We start from the raw sequence: 18,810 nt of genomic DNA on the forward strand, positions 1-18,810 counted from the left end.
CCTTGTGGAAGAGGATGGGAGTTTTAACCAATTCTCTGAAGTGGAAGTACTCCATAGAGAAAACATTATGTGGGAAAGGGGAATCAATTTTTACTAACCTCTCTTCCACTGTCATGCTCCTTTGCAATTTTCAGTGCAACCTCTGATATCAGATGCATTCTCAAGAGTCATGAGAATTGTCAGTGCAAATATATTTAGCCATATCCCTTTGGGTAGGTGGGGGAGGAAGAAAACCCCTAAATAGCTGTAAGATAACAATTACTGCAAACATATTTGCTTAGAGAAAGTTTAGTCAGAGTTCAAAGTCCTTGGCAGCTGGATGGCCAATGGCCAGCTTCTTCTCAAGCTGTCCCTACAAACCTTTACTCTTTGAGGAGCGAGCTCAGAAGAGAAACCCCTCTGCTTTCCATAGGTCTTATCCCTATGCTCTAAGAACTCCTCAGTCTAAAAGAAATGCTTAAATAAATGGCAAATTATTTAGACATCTCTTCTCTCTCTAGCCAAAAAACCCTGTAAGTCAAATCCAAGCCCTCCATGACAGAAACCATGTTTTAAATTGGAAAAGGGAAATTCTCACCATTCATAAGATTGCAAAGGAATCAGAAAGTTCACAGCTCTACCAAATGAGTGAAAATGCTCTGGCTTTCATTCAACTGCACTGTTAGTGGGAGTGAGGAGAAGTCTCCCACAAGCCACAGGAGAAAACTGTGGGATTCAGACTGGAAAAGTAGCAGGGGGAGGATGTGAACACTGTTAAAAATAAAACTTATCAGACAACAATTGAATCGTGAGAATGTTATCTGGTTCAACAGGAGCATGAAAACAAATAGGCATTTCAAGAAGAGGGTCACTAGCAAGGTAAATAACTTCAAAATAGCAGGAAGTGACCAAGGAAATGTGCCAAGCCGAGGGCAACAAAAAGAGGTCTCTCCAACAGCAGAAGACAGTTGTGGATACAGATTCCAGTGTACAGTGATTCTACATGCAGCTGCGTGGGACTGCACCCACCCCTTGCACCCCTGGCCACAGTAAGGCACAAAACTGAAGAGATTTGCACAGGACAGTGTTTAACATGACCCAGTGTTTATTGACTCCTGCAACATTTTTTTTTTAATAGTAACAGGAACACAAAATGTGATGTGTGGTAAAATACTACTAAGGGTTTCTACATGAATCCAATGCAAAGTGCCAGCATTGTTGACCAGCATACAACCTGACAAGAGAAGATGTAATCATAACTCACTCTCAGATAGCTGCTGGGAGTACATCACAGCCAAAGTAGAACTAGTCATTTGCCTGCAAATAGACACATTTTCTTCTAGATGCAAGTGGTGTTAGAGCCAGCTATTTTGCAACAACAAGAAATACATATAATATATTCCAACATTTTAAAAAACACAAAGGACTAAAACTGTTTAAAAATAGAAGGGAAAAAAAGAGTGGAACTTTGTAGACACTACGTTGTAAAAGTCATTCTTCATAGAACCAGAAGTAATCTAGAGAAAAAGATTTATTAGAGGCTACTTTGCTCAAAAGGCCAGTGGTCACAGGTTTAAGAATAAAAATAGTCTCTTAATTTTCAGCACTGATTCCTGGCCTTTTTTCCTCCCTGTACAGCAAAAACCTCCTGTTGAAAACTGCAGCTTTGTGGCTCTGCACATTTTTCCATGCAATTGAAAAGGCAACCATGTTTTTTAAAGAGCCACCAAAAACTTGCATGATATGACATGCACATGCAGCATGAAACATCTTCACAGATATGAACAATGAAGGCACATTACCTAAAGATTTAAAAAAAAAAAAAAAAACCAAAAAACCACCCGAATTTTTGAAGGATTTAAAGTTAAATGCCTTAGATAAAACATTCCTTTTCACAACTGGCTGACAAGTGCTGCTTAGCCATTTGATTTAAACAGCTTACTATGAAGAGAAAACACAAGGAAAAAGCCTCTTTGAAATACCCTCCCCACTGTAGCAGCCTGCTTCCCTCACAGAGACAGATAATTTCACTCTTACAGAGCAGTTTGCAAGAATTCTAGAGACAGACAAGAGAAATCTATGTAGGAAACATCACACCTGTATATTCCTACATGACCAACACCCCCCTACACCCCATCCCCAGTTAAACTACAGCTTCTTCAAGGAGATCATCACACTGGAAACAAAGTAGAAATCTGAAACAGAGGACTGAGGAATTAGTTTCAAGCTCTCAAACCCTCAACTTTTTTTGTACTTGATTACGAGTGTTAATAAAGACAACATTCTCTGCCACAGAATAATTGCTCTGTCTTCTATACATGTAATATAGATGAGGACGATATTGGCTAAAAATGAAAATATGTACTTTTTTTACAATAAATGCAACTATTCTGCTCCATGCACCATACCTGTTGCTGACCGCTGCAGAAACCTGGTGGTAGCAACAGTGATAACTGAAGTACCTTCCTTTTTTAGGCCTTACACAAAGCTTTTCCCCTTCCACCACATTGTTTTTCTACTGTTCCAGGCTCCAGTAATATGTGTACTAACAATGCTTTCTAGTTCAGTTTTAAGGTTACAGTTTCTAGAGGCAAAGCAGTATTTGCTCTGTTTTATCTGGCTTTCCTCCTTTTAAAATCATGTTGGAGTTTCAAATTCATGTGCCATTATCAACTTTGCCTAGTAATACAACAGGTTATACTCCATCACCTTCTCTAAATAGTAATGCTGTCTTTTCCAACACCTCTCACATTTCAAAGGGTTATCCTCTCACTCTCAAGAGCCCAAGCTCTTTCACCTCCCACATGAATATTTCAGAATGAGAATTTCAAGTTATCACTAAGTTTCTGTCAAGTCGCTGGTGTGTTACTTAGAAGCAACTGTAGTAGAAGAATGTTTTTTCCTAGAATTAAAACACATTTATCATGTTCTTCATCTTTTTCTAGTCTTGAGTTGTAAGAATATTTGTCACACATGTTCCCTCATATTCCCCTCTTAAGGTGCACAGTGGTTAGGCCTGTAAGACCAGAGCTGGATCTCTGGGAGAAAATAGAGAGAATAAGGGGCTTCTTAGCACTGTTGTATTTACATCCAGCATTCATGGGCAGGCTGAAGGATGCTCAGCTTTTCTTTCTCTTTAAGATATAAAACTGCTTTAAAAAAACACTCCATTTTTGATTGTCATTTTTTATGTCATGAAAGTTATTTCTTTTCTGTCCTATGCAGCTGTTACCTTTCTATCACTGACGTTTAACAGTTGCCATAGCACACTATTTTTCCATTCCCTGGCTCAAGTGCAGCCCCATCACAGCACGACAACCCAGCAGAGCATGGGGAAGTGCTGCAGGGGCCAGTGGTTCAGACCACCTTCACCACCAAGGGCAGGTGGAACAGGAAAATATGGGACACTGAAGGGGGCATCTATTTGGAACATTTAATAGGGTCTGACATACAAACAGACAGGTAAAAATGAATGCAAGTGAGTGTATTAGGTTGAGAACAATTAGTGTGAGTGATAAATACATCCACTGCCAGTTCCCAGCTTCATTAAGAGCTATTCTGAACTGCATAGTAAGTGCTGGTTGTAGAAGTTTAGACAGATTGGAAACAGGTCACCAGTTACTCATTGAGTCTAATAAGTTTAAAAAAATAATGGAGAAATAAAATGTGTGCTTTGCCATTGAAAAACTCTGATCTCAGAGCTTAGGCACAGCAGTAGTAGTTGCCTGGCATCACAGATCAATTGAAACAATTGCAGTTTCATTCAAATTACATATGCATGCAAAATTAAACGTGTTCACTAAGAATACGCAGCATAAAAATCAAGTCTAAGTTACCCATTATTTATCATATATTTGTCAGACTGCCAGACATATCTTTTCCTTTCAGATTCATATCTATTTCACACAGAACATAGCAGATGGAGAAGTCGCAAAGCAAACACTTCTCTACAAATCACTGGCCTTAAGGGCCAATGCATTGTGTGCCATAAGCCTTCCAAGTATACCAGACTTTTGGGAGAAAACAGCTGCTTTACCAAACTGTGAAAATAGAAAAGATACAACTCATCCTGCTCAAAACAGGAAAAAAATGGTTTTATGAAATTGTGAACAGATACATAATTATTTTCCCCTCAGTACTGGGACACAAAGGACAGTACAGCTGCACAGCTAGAACGTGCCTCTTGAAGGGCAGACAAAATCCAGAAAAAGTGATGACTGTGTAGACAAACATCTGGGAAGTCACGTTACTGAAGAGCTGAGCCAATGTTCTGTGCAGCAAAATGATGAACAATACATCAACAGGTCCATTTGGGACAGACCATAAAATGACATTCTACAGATATCTGATTTTATTTCCCATGTTCAATATCTCTGTGCCCATTAGCAGTCTGCCAACTGATTTTAAACTTTCAAGGCTTCTTCCCATTGAACTAGAACTTTTTTCCCCATAAAGTGCAAATAAGACTCAGTTTTTTATCACTAGTTCCAATGACCATTATCTTAGTTACAAGAGTGATCAAAAGCCAATTGGCTGAGCCACTACCACTAGGCTTGAGAATCACATACTCTTTTTTTTTTTTAAACCCTGGTTATTTTTTCCAGCAAAAGGCAAAGAGCAAACAAGTCTTTCTTCTACTAGATGCAGCATGACAGGAGGCTGCCTTAAGTACCATCAGCGTAAGATGCACATGCTAGACACAACCGGTGCATTCTTGTGCATAAAAATGTTTTGCCCTTATTTGCTGGAAATGGAAGTCATCTTTGGGATCTTATTTCCTCACAAAGAGTTCATGAACAGTTGATTAGTCTTCATTAAGAGGTGCTTCTCTCTTCCTTGCATCTACATCAAAAAGAAAAAAAAGCAGGGAGTTAAATCAGGGGGTTCTGACTATATTCAACTGAAAACTATAAACAGAAAAAAGTTGGTTTATTGTCAGTGGACAACACTTTTCCATTTCAGAATCATGGCATGAATCCACTATGTGGACTGAACTACTACATGATACCACAGCATGTTAACAAGGACAGTCACACAGAGATCTTGACTGTCATGTTCAAATTGAAGATGACTCATGCAGTACTTAAGTAGCCCAACAAACTCTGAGACCCCATATCAGTGATACTTTCCCCCGCCTCCTTCTTCATGATCCTCCTTAAGGGTGAAACCAGCATTTGCTTTGCATATAAGCTACAGAGATGACAACAGTCTGTTCTGAAAGTCATTTGACTACAACTTTGCCCAGCTGCACACATTCTTAAAAAGACAAATGCTCTCCACACTGTATTTTGAGGAGGTAGCCCCTGAAAACCAGATCTTAAACTGGTCTGAACAGCAAATCTTAGCTCATGGTCCCAGGTAGGGTGTTGGAACACACCTGGACAACTCAGTCCATGACTCATATGCCATTACTACAGCAGCAGGCAGTGTGGCTGCCATTAGAAAGCTGGGTCACCTCTTTGTGGGCTTCTGCCCTTTACTAATACAGAAGACAGACCCTATTCAGGACATTTAGAGAACATAATTATTAAACTTCCTGTGAAAGTCTAAACAGGGTTTGGAGGAGCAAAAATATACCTCCCAAATAACAAAAGAGCTGACTCCCTGTGACTGGAGTAGCCACATGGAGTAGGAAAAAAAAAATCTCAGTCATTTGGGACTCAAATCAGAAACTGTCTCTCCCATTCTCACTGTTTTGTTCATCAGGGATTCTAGGGCCACGCCTGAATCTTCTGTCACAACTTCTCCACATAACTGACTGGAAATTAGAGGTGAAAAAGCTTTTTAAAAATACATTACATATGCTTGTAGCTACAGAACCTGTCTCTGACTTTGGTAATATTAAAATGCATTAAATTCTTTCTGGTGACCATGTATAAAAAAATCATACCGGTTAAGTTCCTGAACTTCTTTTTGGCTTCTGCTCTTTCTTCGGCATCAAAATACCACACGGTCATGGCATACCTATAAAAGAAAGTAACCTTGCATTTCTTTCCACTTTTGATATTAAAACACAGCACTGGAGTTTGATGTTCGTGGAGAAAGGAAAAACAAAACTGGATTACTAGACTAGAGAAGTAGAATGAAAATGACACATCTTTATAGGCAAACACAGACAGCATTTTAGTGTGTATTTTAACAAGTAAGATAGAAATATAGGTGAGAATTTCTGCTGGAGGCACAAAAGAGGGCACAGCCCCTGGTAACAGAGGGCAAAAGTAGCTTCCAGACCTTTGCATGTTTTTCTGTTCAGAGATGCCTGTACGCAGCTTGGGAACTGCCCTGCATCACACCAGCTTCTCACAGCCTACTGACAGATGGTAGCCCCAACAATCCCTACAGTGCTACAAGGGCAAAAGAATAACCCAGCACCTCCCAGCTAAATAGCTGTGCCCAGCTTGGAAGACTTCTCCTGTCAATGGTTAAGGGCCTTTTTTTCACACATGAGGATATATATCATTCGAGCTTGCTCCTCCTTACTTAATGAGAGAATTCCCAATTACTCAAAACCAGGAAATTCACTCAACATCTATTTTTTATGCACATGTATTTAAAGATGATGGCTATAATTTTGGATAAAAATAATTGTAGAAGATATTCTTTGGGCTTTTTCCTAGCCAAAACTAATATTAAATATGCTATTTACCTGGTTGCATAAGAAGGCTGGACTTCATGTGGGTTCCTTCGATCTGACCAAAAAAAAAGTAATCGGTCAAAAATTGGCTCAACATCTGCTACATAGGACTTTCCTTCTGGGAATATTCGAAGAATTCCACCATGCAGCTGAAAGAAAAGGAAAGATTGTTTTTTGCACATATAAACAGCCACACATTCACATGAAAAATTACTTATTTCTTCCTCCTCCACACTCAACAAATGGGGAATAAACATCTAATGATAAACATGACAACTACATGACAATACTGGAAAACCTTACTGTGTCTCTTGGCCACTTTGATTTTACCAAACAGTTTTGTTTGTAACGTTTCAGTGTAAGCTTCTGTCTGAAGCAAATGAACCAAGGTAACACCAACTCTGCAGCAAACACTGGGAAACTTCTGAGATTCCAGTCACATTTCTATAACCAGTGAATAACACAGAGCTGCTCTATCTGACCAGTCTGAGATCAGGGTCTCTCCCCAACAATTGTTAGATACTGCTAATGGTATTTCAGAACCCATGCCTGATCATTTAGGAATTAACTTGTACACCTTGAGAAGAGTGAAGTCTGTTCTATTGTTAAGATTTGTAAGACTTCTCAAATGTATTATAGATCCCAGCCATCATTTCCCTACTGGAAATGGTTTCCCTATGGTTTCTCTACCATATAATTTCTGTCTTTCCATTTGCCACGATTTTCAGGAAGAAGGTCTGGTGATCTGCACACACTCCAGAAACTTCAAAAGATGAAGATGAACCCTGCCTCCTGCTGCTGCTGTTAGAGGGCTCTTTGGAGACTTCAATGCTGCATCACAGAGTGCAGGGAAGATGCTGTCAGTGCAGCACTAACCTGACGTGGTACCTCCATGCCACATGCAGACCTCAGTGAGAAACTATTAAGTCAGGTTTAAAACCACATGGTGGCTTTCAAAGCCCAATATAATTATACCCTTATATTTTATACATTTACATAAAATCACTGTCACTTCTACATAAAACTCCATCAGTGTCCTACATTTCAGTTAGCTTTTCTTAGTGCTCACTTGGGTGCCTCCTCACTATTTGGATAAGGGTGCAACACACAAAATAAACTGGATATTTGCATTTCCTCCCACATTTCCTCCATTTTATTACTTTGATATGTTTTACTGTTATACTCTATGTAACAGGATGTGCTTTTCTGCAGCACTGCATTTTTCAATGGCATTGCCTCTGTATCTGAACTCACTTACAGGGATTCATAGTATTTACATGTGCTTAAAGAGCATATTGGCCTAAAATGAGGTTAGAGAACCGAAAACATGGGACAATTTTCAGTCAATAAACCCCATGAACAGTTTGTGCTGCATTACGGCAACAGACTTGCAAAGAGACATCCTGAAATTTTACAAACCCTTCTTTTGTTTCTAACTTAAAGGTATGGCACATTCAAGGCTGACTTAACTGCCTTATAGTAACATAGGCAGAAACAAGAGTTCCATCCTGTCAAGAGACCCACTGGTGGAATCAAATCATGTGTTTGTTCCTCTTCCTAAGTCCCGCTGCCTCACAAATAAGAAAAGTGAACTGCCTGAATATCTTCTGCAGGTTAGCCTGAAGTATCAAGAATGATAAAGTCACAGATTTGGGCTGTCATTTTACTCTTCTTCCAGAATCTACTTATTCTGTAGTGAATTTATTTTCTTTTTCTGCTGTTTCCCCTACAAAAGTGTTAAGAGCATACAGCCCAGTGCTTATAGCTTTATTCTATAGCAACAAAACAGTATGTGCGTAGAATGGGAGAGGACGATAAGGAAACAGTTCAGATTCTTACTTCCAAAGCAGTGCCAAAAACACCCAGAGGGAAAAAAAAAAAAAAAAAAAAAAAAAAAGAGATGAAGAATGGACGAATGGACCAGCAGTTCAGAAGTTCATCAGAGTTCACAGAAACAACAGACAGCTCCGAAGCTCTGCTTCCAAAGCAGTTTTTCCTTCCTGTTCTGCCTCAACCCCTTGGCTTACTCACCTTGGAGTCCCAGTTCTTATTCAGGTAATAAATACAGGTGATGCAGCGCCCGTCACCATTTGGATTGTCCACATGACGAACATACCCAGTTCCATTTCCAGGATAGCAAGCAACCATAGCCTGAAAGATACAGGTTGTAAAATAATTAATTCTACAAGATGCCTACCTTCAGTTTTAATTTGCTAAGCATCCTCCCACCACCAGTTTCGCTCAGTACTTTTCAAATGATCAATCCAAAACCTAGAGCAGACATCACCTGAAGGTATCTCTGCATAAATGTCTTTCACAGGACACCTCAGACAGTGTGAAATTCAAAACTGGAAAAAAAATACCCTTCATAATTCACTAAAAAAAATGGGGGCAAAAAAATGAAACTAGGGCACTAGTATGCATTGTACAAGCTTTTTACAACCTACGTGACTTTGAGGCAGTTTCAGCTGAAATTTGCTTGGGTTCCTACAGATAAGCAGTCATCGCAAAACTGATTTTCTAGTCATAATGAAAGTAGAAAGCAATCCCAGGATGTCATGCTTTACTACCACCATCCTCCTCTATTCATATCATCCAGTCATTGTCATATACACCTCTATGTCCAACTCAAAGTGAGGGTCCCGAGGAGGTGTTGGTAAAAGTCCATAGAGCAAAGTCTGCAAAAAACTGTAACTCCTTTGCACTGTGTTTGCACAGGGCAGTGTATGTTTGCTTTCACAGACTGAACCACAGAACTAACCAAACAGCTTTCAGAGCATACTTCTCTCTTTGATCATCTTCAGACTTGCTGATACAATCGCTTAATTCATGGTTTTAATTTCACCTTGAATGATGAGATAAGCCTAACATGCATTACTCCAAACCACATGACAATCTTAAAAGGTCTTAAAAGGTTTTTTACAGCAGAAACATATTAAACTTAGTTGACTTGACTAGCAATCTAAGCAGGATGCAGGGAAGCGCAGGTGAGACTGCAGGTAGGGTACTAGATCTTTGTCTCAGTCACTCTTCACTATTGGGGCTACTTGGCAGTGATACTAATCACCCCTAAAGCTGTTGCAATAGAAGTCTTGTTCTCACTCCCCTGACATCTCCAGATGCTTGCCAGTATTAGCAGCAGGAGTGATGGGAAGTGATGGACTAAATTGAGTTGAAAAACTGCAGATAGTGTTCAGGTGTGGTTTTCTCAGAGATGAGGAGAGAGCAATTATCATTCCTCAATCTATGTGCTGTGCTTCCATAAAGAAGTTGTGCAGGAAGCACACTATAGGCTCAAGTTCAGCTCACTGTCCACCAGGATGACATGAGAGTTCCCAGGTTCCCATGAGGAGCAGAGCTGCTGGCAGTCCCTAACTTGTTCTTCTGCAATGGGCCCTTCCTTCCCAGGGGCAGGAGTCAGATTTGCCCACGTTTAATTTCATAAGGCTCCTGTTGGCCTGTTTCCCCGGTCTATCTGGTTTCCTTTTAGTGGCAGCCTTGCCCTCAAGGGCATCAAATGGTCCCCCTCAGTCTGGTGTCTTCTGCACAGTTGAAGAGTACACTCTGCCACCTGTTTCAAGTTACTGATAAATAAAGGTGCTTAATGCAACAGGTCCCATGACAGATCCCTGTGGTGCCCCATTTGGTAGCAGCCTCCAGGTATAATACATCTGATTGACCATGACCCTCCAAGTCCAACCATCCAATCAGGTTTTTACCCATCTACTTTTCCATTCAGACCATAAAACCCTAACCCTAACTTCAGATGCGACAGTATTTTACATGCTGTCCCACAGAATGAGGATATGATTGTACACCATTTGCATGATCTGCTCCAATGATCTCATATGCACAGCTGATAATGTAATTGATAGCTGGAGATTGACAGTTTTGGCTTTACTAAGAGCAATTGCAATTTTTATCTAGGAACCCTAGAACTCTTGTTTTCTTCTTCCAGGCACCTGCAAAAGGTATGCTGTTCTCATGGGACATGACCACTACAGCATAGCCCATGCTGGTTTAATTACAAGGAAATTTTACTGTGCCAACACCAGCACAGAAGCTACTGCCAGCCAGCACAGTGGGTCCCTTGAACTCTCTGCTACCAAGAACAAAATCTATCCACAGGAGTCAGCCACGTGTGGATTAACCTTCCTCCCCACAACAAGCAGCAGAACAGTACCTGCAGGCAGCAGTAAGTCACCAGGGCCCGCTCTCCACACCTCAGGCCACAGATGCCTAGAGACTAGAAGCCTGCAGGGTCAGGACATCATACCAAACAAAAGCAAGTACTTTTAATTCCAAGTAATAAGCCCTCTTCCATCACATCCGGGAGTTAAGGTAGATGCCTTGCTGTAGATCCTGTCTGCTCTGTTGTCACTCTGCCATTACAAATGGCTCCAGAGTGCACAACATTTCACTATCAGCCTGATAATAGCAGTAAGGGCCAGCCTACAGCATAGTTCTTGAAACAAGTTTGTTAAGGGCTTAAGTCTGATGGAAACCACAAATCAGCTGTATCTGAAATGTAAAAATGGTCTGAGGGAGCTGTACCCTCACAGGGGAGGATAACACACCTTGTGCATTCCTCCATCCCAGTTACTAGCACAACACCTCATGCAGACCTCCACCTACCCCATGCACAGTGAGCTGCATTAGGTCTAACAATTAAAATAGTAACCTTTTGCAAAATGGGATCTTCATACACTGGGAAACATGACCCTCATGCCCCTGAAGCTGCTCCATCACTCCCCTTCTCAACTGAGCCGGGAAAGAAAATGTAACAAAAGGCTCATGGATTGGTAAAGATAGGGAGAGATCACTCACCAGTTACTGTCACAGACACAACAGACTAGACCTGGGGAAACTAATTTAATTTACTGCAAGTCAAATCAGAGTAGGATAGCGAGAAATAAAACCAAACCTTAAGACACCTTCCCCCTAACCCTCCCTTCTGCCCAGACTCAACTTCACCCCCAAGTTCTCTACTTGGGCAGTGGTGGGTCCGTCTTGTACCCAGCTGGCATTGGCTCTGCTGGACATGGGGGAAGCTTCTGGCAGCTTCTCACAAAAACAACCCTGGTAGCCTCTCAGCTACCAGAACCTTGCCCTGCAAACCCAACACATCCTGAGAACTAAGAGTACAAAGGAGAGGAGCAGCCACTCTGACAGTCGGGCAGGGAGGAGGCCAAGGGCACAGGCACCTGCACCACCAGCGAGCCCCAGCTCAGCAGAGCCCTGCTCATCACATGAGAGGGATGATGTGTGATGGGAATACAACTCTGGGGACTGATAATACCTTGTTTTTAAGTCAATGTACAATACAAAATTGTGGTGGCCTTAAGTCTCTCTTTGAAGAGTAGAAATTACTCCAAGATTACTGAACTGCCTAAAAATCAATCTAATATTACTACTATTTTTAATGCCACAGAAAAAAAGCTACTGAACAGCAGACTGAAAGGCAGATCCTAAAAGGAATTTAGGTGCTTTATTTACTATGGAAATCTAGGCAAAAAGCCAGAGTTTTCCCTGGCCTCCCCCACATAATATGTTCTCTTAGCAGAACATGTGCTTTGTCTCCAACATTGATGCATAATTTATTTATTTACAGTGTGCACCTTTTGCAACTGCAACACTTTGTCCCTGGAGATTAAGTGGAACAATTCCCACAGAATCCTAAAGCACGAGCCACACTATAGCTTAACCTTCAAAAAAGCAAAGAGAAAAAAGTTTTCTAGTAGCAGTAGCAAAAGAAGAAAAGCAGAAGTGAAATATCCTTTTTCCTGGCACAGTGAATATTTGAATGAAACCTTGAACAATGAAGGGAAATCATTCTGGTCCTCCTAGAGACTGTTGAAACGATATCAAGTTTTATCAGAGCAATGGCTGGAGCAGCTCCAGAGCAGATCAAGCTGGCCTCAGCAGGGATTCCAGCTGTTAGCAGTACTTTTGGATTCATTTAAAGCAAACAAGAAACAGGAGATGAGATGCGTGACCCAGACTTAATTTAGGTAATTTGTGAACACTGGTAGTTGCCAGTTTAGTGCATGGTCTAGCTACAAAAGCCAGAGGCTCAATAACAATAATCAAACCATTTACCAGGTGTGCACGTGGAGTGTTAGTAAAAATGTTTCCTACACTTTTGGCTATTGTGTACAGAAGAGCACATTCCATTTTTGGAAGCAACTCCTCTCTTCATTAACCAACTCCAAACCTAAACTAATCAAACTAACTATAGCAGGCAGTAATGAGCAGGAATGTACCTAACTTTTTCAATACAATCTATACAATGGCTGTTGATTGGCTTAACTTCTCAGTGTAAGCACTCAGAAAATTTCGGCAACGCTCCCCTTTTCTAAGTTAAAAAAAGAAGAGTTTGTCTTAGACAACAGCTAAATAGTTAAAAACTGATATCCACATGCATGCCTTTGGAGTCACACATACACACCGCCATATGAAGACCCATGCTCTGGTAGTCAACAGTCATAAATTAAACCCTACAAAACTCGGAAAATGAAAAACAAATCATCAAGACTAAATCTTCTGCCCTGTTATTTTCAGGGATGTTAGCATTCCCAAGAGGGTGCAAATCAACCACAAGTTAAACAAGTAGCAATTATCAGCTTTAGAAAGGACCCAGGAATCATCAGTAAATTCAACATTGCACAGAAGTTTGCAAGAAAAAAAGTTATCTATCATTGAGTCTAAGTATTACACTCAAGTCAGGCAGAGAAATCTGCAAGTCAAACTGCAAGACACTAGCAAAGTCTGAAGGCAGATAAAAAACAACTGTCCATTGAGAGGATTTTTCCCTGCCTCCCAGTGCTTCTAGCAAGCAGAAGAACAAATTATCTTAGCTGATGGCCAGGATCATGCTGTGAGACATGATTTACAAAATAAACAATGCTAGAGCAGCCTGATACTTTGAACATTTCAGAAAATATCTCAGAGACATGTTTGTAAGTGGAAATGAACAGTGCTTAACAGGAAGCAGTGGTGACACCAGGTCAGAAGTAGCAGCTCCCTGTGCCCTCTAGCACTAAACCAGGGCCCCAGTGCACCCCCAGTGCAGGCTGTATAGATGGTATTGTAACCCCTTGCTTATCCTGCATTTTTCTCTCAAAATTAGTATGATCTTTGCAACCAGCAGAGAAAATCCTGACCTGTGCAACTCAATCCTGCCAACACCAACCACCCTTGCAGTTTAAGCTAAAGACTCTACAATATGCTTTTCCATTTTCCATATCAGATTTTTATTAATATTGCTGAACAGCAGCTACTTTTTATCCTTTCTGTAGATCATCTCTGTGTATAGCTTGGACATCAAACAGTTAAATTCAGAAGTTATGTGTAAAGTTAGTTGAAAGGTTCTATATAGGCACAAATCAATGCTGATCTTCAATGGTTGTCTAAAAAACCAAGGTATTAATAAGAATTAACAGTGCTGTAAGCCACTGTAGCTTTCACATATATTTTTATTTGGCTGCACACTTCTCAGATTTCAGCCCAATATGTGGTTCTCAGTTCTGAACTGGAGAGCAAACAAAAAAACACTTTTGACCAGTCCTCTAAGAAAAGAGGACTACCAGGGTTCACTTGCCTTAGTTTTGAATGTATATTGTGTTCAACCTGATTCTAGTTCATAGATGTGCACAGTCTTTACATCCAGAAGGGGAAGGGCACCCAGCATGCTCTACATTAAAAGAACATGAGTAGTCTTACATTTCATGATCAAAGGCAAGAGATTCTCAGTTGAGGCTTGACTGACACACAAACGCTATGGGGTGTTGATTAAGTAATTTCTTATTGCACCCAATTGCACCCAAGTGTTTTCTGACACATACCTTATAATGATTAAGTATAAAATATTAATGAACATTATTAAATATTAGTTTGTTTGAATTTATGAAAGTTAAAATATTCAACTGCTACACTGAAGCATGAACTGGGAACATTGATCTAACTTAATACTCTATAGAAAAAGGAAAGAACAGAGAGGAAAAAAATATGTTGAAACACCAACAAATCAGAAACATTAGCTTAATGCCTGTTGGAAAGGGAATCACCTGTTCCAAGAGGGAGTAAAATTCTGCTCACTTCAGTCAAGCAACACATGAAATGGGCTTCAGTGGCAGTATTGCATGAGAAACTGGTCCCTCATTTCCTCACCATAACTTGGTTATCAGTCTTCAATCAAACTATTAGTTGTAACTGTATAAAAAAAATCCTGTTTCCATGGATAGCATTTTTACCAGGTGGTCTAGTACCTGCTTCTCCTCACTTACAAGCAAGCTTGATCATCAGATTCAGATCTTCAGGAGCTGAAAACTCAACTCTCTTTTTTTTTTTTTTTTATTTCGTCTTTTGCATGCACCATAGCTTATTTGCTGTTTGCAGGTACATAAAAGCACTTTTTTAAGAAATTTTTGAGGAACAGCCTGAGGGTGGAAATTGTGGGGAAGACTATTCTCTCATCTGCAGGAAAAGGATGCTAAGATGCTGGTTTATTTTTGCTAACCAAACAAAAATATATTACCTGATAATATTCTGATTCTTGTAAGATGGAAAACTATTCCTGCTTGTCAAATTTCTCCTAAGAACTAAGGAACAAAAAAACTTAGAAACAAAGAGCTACTCATGAAAGCTCTGTTCATGGATTACCTCCATGCCACACAGTTGCTGATGACTGGCATGTTATCTAGTTGCAGCTCAAGGAACCCCTGGTAAGCTTTCAAGTCTTATTGAATGTGTCTGTAAAGAAGCCAGATCACAGACTGATGCTGCTTCAAAAATGAGCTCCCTGTTAAATGAATCTGTGATGGGGTTTAGGAAGCTTTCCTAATGATTGGCAACAAAATTTAGTTTTGTTGTAGCCTATTGATATGAAGGACTGTTTCAGCCTGTGAGTACTTTTTTTATTTTTCTTAACAGAACGCATTTAGAAATAAATCTGGATGCCCTTCAAGTTCAAGCTGGCTGCCAGAGCAGTGCCACTGTGAAATGGGAAGGCAGGAAACAGCGGTGCCTCGTGTAGGCAGTGGCCATCTGCAGCTGTCAAGAGAGCAGGGAGCATTTGCGGACCAGCCTTTGGAGACAGCAGTGTGCTCTGCTGAGCTGCTCCCATTGCTAGATACCCACCCTGGGATCCCACAGGATCCTAAAGTCTAGGGGCAACTCTGAAACTAGGAAAGGATCTCACAATGGAAGAACTTCTCCAGGTTTCCAAGGGCAAAAGAGTCCCAGGCACTCATCTACCATTGTACACTGTCTACATTGCTCCCATTTTTTAAAAAGCCAAGTAAACTAACACTGCTTTCAGACCACCACCCAAATTCTCTGTATTCAGCCTCTGGGCACAGCAAGGAGAAAACAGAACACTGAAAGTTAAGGAAACAAATCTGAAACTGCCATAGGATCACAACTGTCCCCGCATCTGGACATGAGCATCTCTGCCTGTTGTAATAATTAAAAGAATTAGCCTCCTTTCTTGTACGCTTAATTAATCTACGTATGTCTGTGCGCATGTCAGTTAACACTTTTCTTCAGAACTCGACGTGCTTCGCTCATCTTCTGCGAATGCAAAATCAGGGAAGGTTTTTATTTTACATCCTCCTCTGGCCGAAAAGTACTCTTCGGTCGCTGTTGTTAGCGGGTCGCTGTGCCTCGCACGCACGCAGCGGCAGCAGCGCCGCAGGAGCGATCGGCGCGCCGCGAAGAGCGGGCATGCCATCACGGCAGGACCTGCAACTTAAAAGGCTATTGCCAGTGAATTAGTTCGGTCAAGGATATTCAGATTAAGTCTCCAATTAGCAGCTGTAAACATGCGCAGTGCAGCGATGTATCAATAAAGGCTGTTGAGTTCAGAGAGCCCGGCCGGCCCCGCGGCCCGGAGCCCTGGCTCGGGGCCAGCGCGCTGATGGCTCAGCGACAGTGCTACGTGCGGAGCGTGAGGCGATCTGCCATCAAATGCAAACTTCGCCCCGAGAGCGCTGCGGAGAGGCTGCGGAGGGAGCCGGGGAAAGCCACACACGCAGAGAGCACACAGGGCTCCGAACGGGCCGTCCCTCCCTCCCGTGCTGCAAGCGCAGGCACAGAGCCTTATCTCCCACACTTAACAAAAACAAAAAAATACCGTCTAATTACACTAAGGATTATTTTTGCCTTTTGCTGAAGCCCTCTTTCATCACTCAGAAAACTCTTTTAGTCCTCTCCTCTCCCCAAAGAACCAAACCTGGCCAAGCTGCACTAATGAGGAAGCATCCCAAGCAATTGATGCAGATGGAAAAAGCATCCCCTGTAATGAGCCCTGGGGGACATCGTGACAAGCACCACCCCCGCAGAAAGGCAAATTCATAAATAAGTGCAAGCTCATTAAGGAAATCTGTAAGGACTGTCCCTGTATGTTCAGTTTCTCAGCAGGGAATAAAAGCCTGGTAAGCAGCACAGACATCCTCTGAGGAACATTCCTCATCTGTGGGGTAGAAAGATAATCTCACAGTGCCTGAAATATTCCAGCCTTTCATTCTTCATCAGCACATCAGACCTTTTCAGTTCTGCTACTAGTCACCCAGTGGATTACACCACTTTTTTTTTTTTTGTTTTGTTTGCAACATTTAAAGAACTGCATATTTTGATGCTCTTGTGGTTGCACTAATAAAGGTCAGGAAAGACAGCCACAACATAGGCGAACTTTTGCTGCTGTTGCAGCTGCCTGAGTTGCCAACATCCTTTTCTTATTATTACCCATTTATTTTTAGCCTGTGGGCCCCAGGGCAAGTGAGCAACAGTGCCCACAGGGCTTTTATCAGCTCACATTCGGTATGCAGCGCCTCAAACACTTCCCGAGAGCTCACCGGGGGCAGCCCCGGACATCCTGGCAGGCAGAGGTGATCAGCCACCACCTTGAAGCAGGTGTGCCAAGGGCACAGGAGGCCCCAGCCGCCAAGAACAGTCCTTCCTTGAGGCCACCACCCTGAACACCTCTTGTGATCCCGCATGATCCCACCACACCAGAGACAGTGCCGCACTAGGGAGACATTCTCCTTTGCCCTCTTTGGCTCAGTGAAAAACACCCTTCACTGCCAGAGAGGAATGCAGGGTTCAGAGAAACACCATCACACTTGGCAGGTACCCCAAATATGCCTCAAGGGCCCCTGTCAGCCGTCAGGGCTTCTGAGGCTGCTAAGACACCACTGTGCTGCATAAACAGAGATCAACGTTAAGTGCTTGTTATCACAGCACCAACACCAAATTAATGCTAATTGATGAGACCAGTTATCTCCTATGCTAATTTTGGAAGGAAGCCATCTCACTCACTACCCACACATCTTTTGCTCACCCATACCTTCACAGAGGACCTTGTCTAGGTAACAGTATCCGGCATAAGATTTTGAATTAATATTTTAAGTGTAAAACCCATTAAAATTGTCTATAACAAATTACCATCAGAAACAATTTCTACCATGGTTCTAACGTGTAGTCTTTACCTCTAAGGCTCTGCTTGCACGTGAAGCTGTACTGCTCTGTCTACACGTGCACTTTACAACAGTGCAATCTCTCAGTTAAAGTGGATAGATGTGTATTCAGTGACATACCATCCTTCTGTGCAGGAAGGGAAACAAGATATTCAGATTCAAGGGAAATTTGTAACAATAAAACTGTACACCTGTTCTAAGGCTAGGCAATAAAATGTATTGGTAAAGAAAACCAAATAAATCTTTCTAGTGCTTTAGTGCCTTTCCTCTCCACCATGTACACAGCTGGTACTAGCACCACTAAGGTATGTGTAGACAGACACTTGGCAACTCTGAGCAAAGCAAGCATGCATAGACAGACACGCACACACCACAAACTGACTGCCAGTCTTACATCTGCGTGTCTTAAAGATAGTCACTAAAGCTCTCAACTCCTGAGCAAGGAAGTCTGCTCCTTAACCCAGCCATGGACAACATTAGATTCTGGATTTGAACACGGGCTGCTGAATTCCCACTTCCCTTTTTCCACCGGTCAAGTGTCTCCCACGGATTTCTGCTGCCACCACCTGACAGAAGAGACCAACCTGAAGGCCAGCTGTGTTGTGGCCACTGACACTGGCTTCGACTCTCCTGCTGGGGCAGTGCTCCTGCACAGGGACACAGCCATGCCTGCTGTTTGAGCCTGCTCACACCTGCTGCTCTGCTTTGCTCCACTCTCCACTT

General features: G+C 41.8%; 1 protein-coding gene across 1 annotated transcript in view; it reads right to left on the reverse strand.

The window, feature by feature from the left end:
• Positions 1 to 1,066: 1,066 nt before the first annotated feature.
• Positions 1,067 to 18,810, reverse strand: part of EGLN3 (egl-9 family hypoxia inducible factor 3) — a 28,921-nt gene continuing 11,177 nt past the window's right edge. Inside the window, exons 2-5 of the mRNA XM_058848831.1 lie at positions 8,645 to 8,764; positions 6,626 to 6,762; positions 5,870 to 5,943; positions 1,067 to 4,821 (exon numbers count right to left, since the gene is read on the reverse strand). Coding sequence (XP_058704814.1) covers positions 4,784 to 4,821; positions 5,870 to 5,943; positions 6,626 to 6,762; positions 8,645 to 8,764 — 369 coding nt within the window. The 3' untranslated portion in view covers positions 1,067 to 4,783. The remainder of the gene's footprint in view (positions 4,822 to 5,869; positions 5,944 to 6,625; positions 6,763 to 8,644; positions 8,765 to 18,810) is intronic.

This window comes from Poecile atricapillus, chromosome 1, assembly GCF_030490865.1.
Source record: "Poecile atricapillus isolate bPoeAtr1 chromosome 1, bPoeAtr1.hap1, whole genome shotgun sequence".
NCBI lineage: Eukaryota > Metazoa > Chordata > Aves > Passeriformes > Paridae > Poecile > Poecile atricapillus.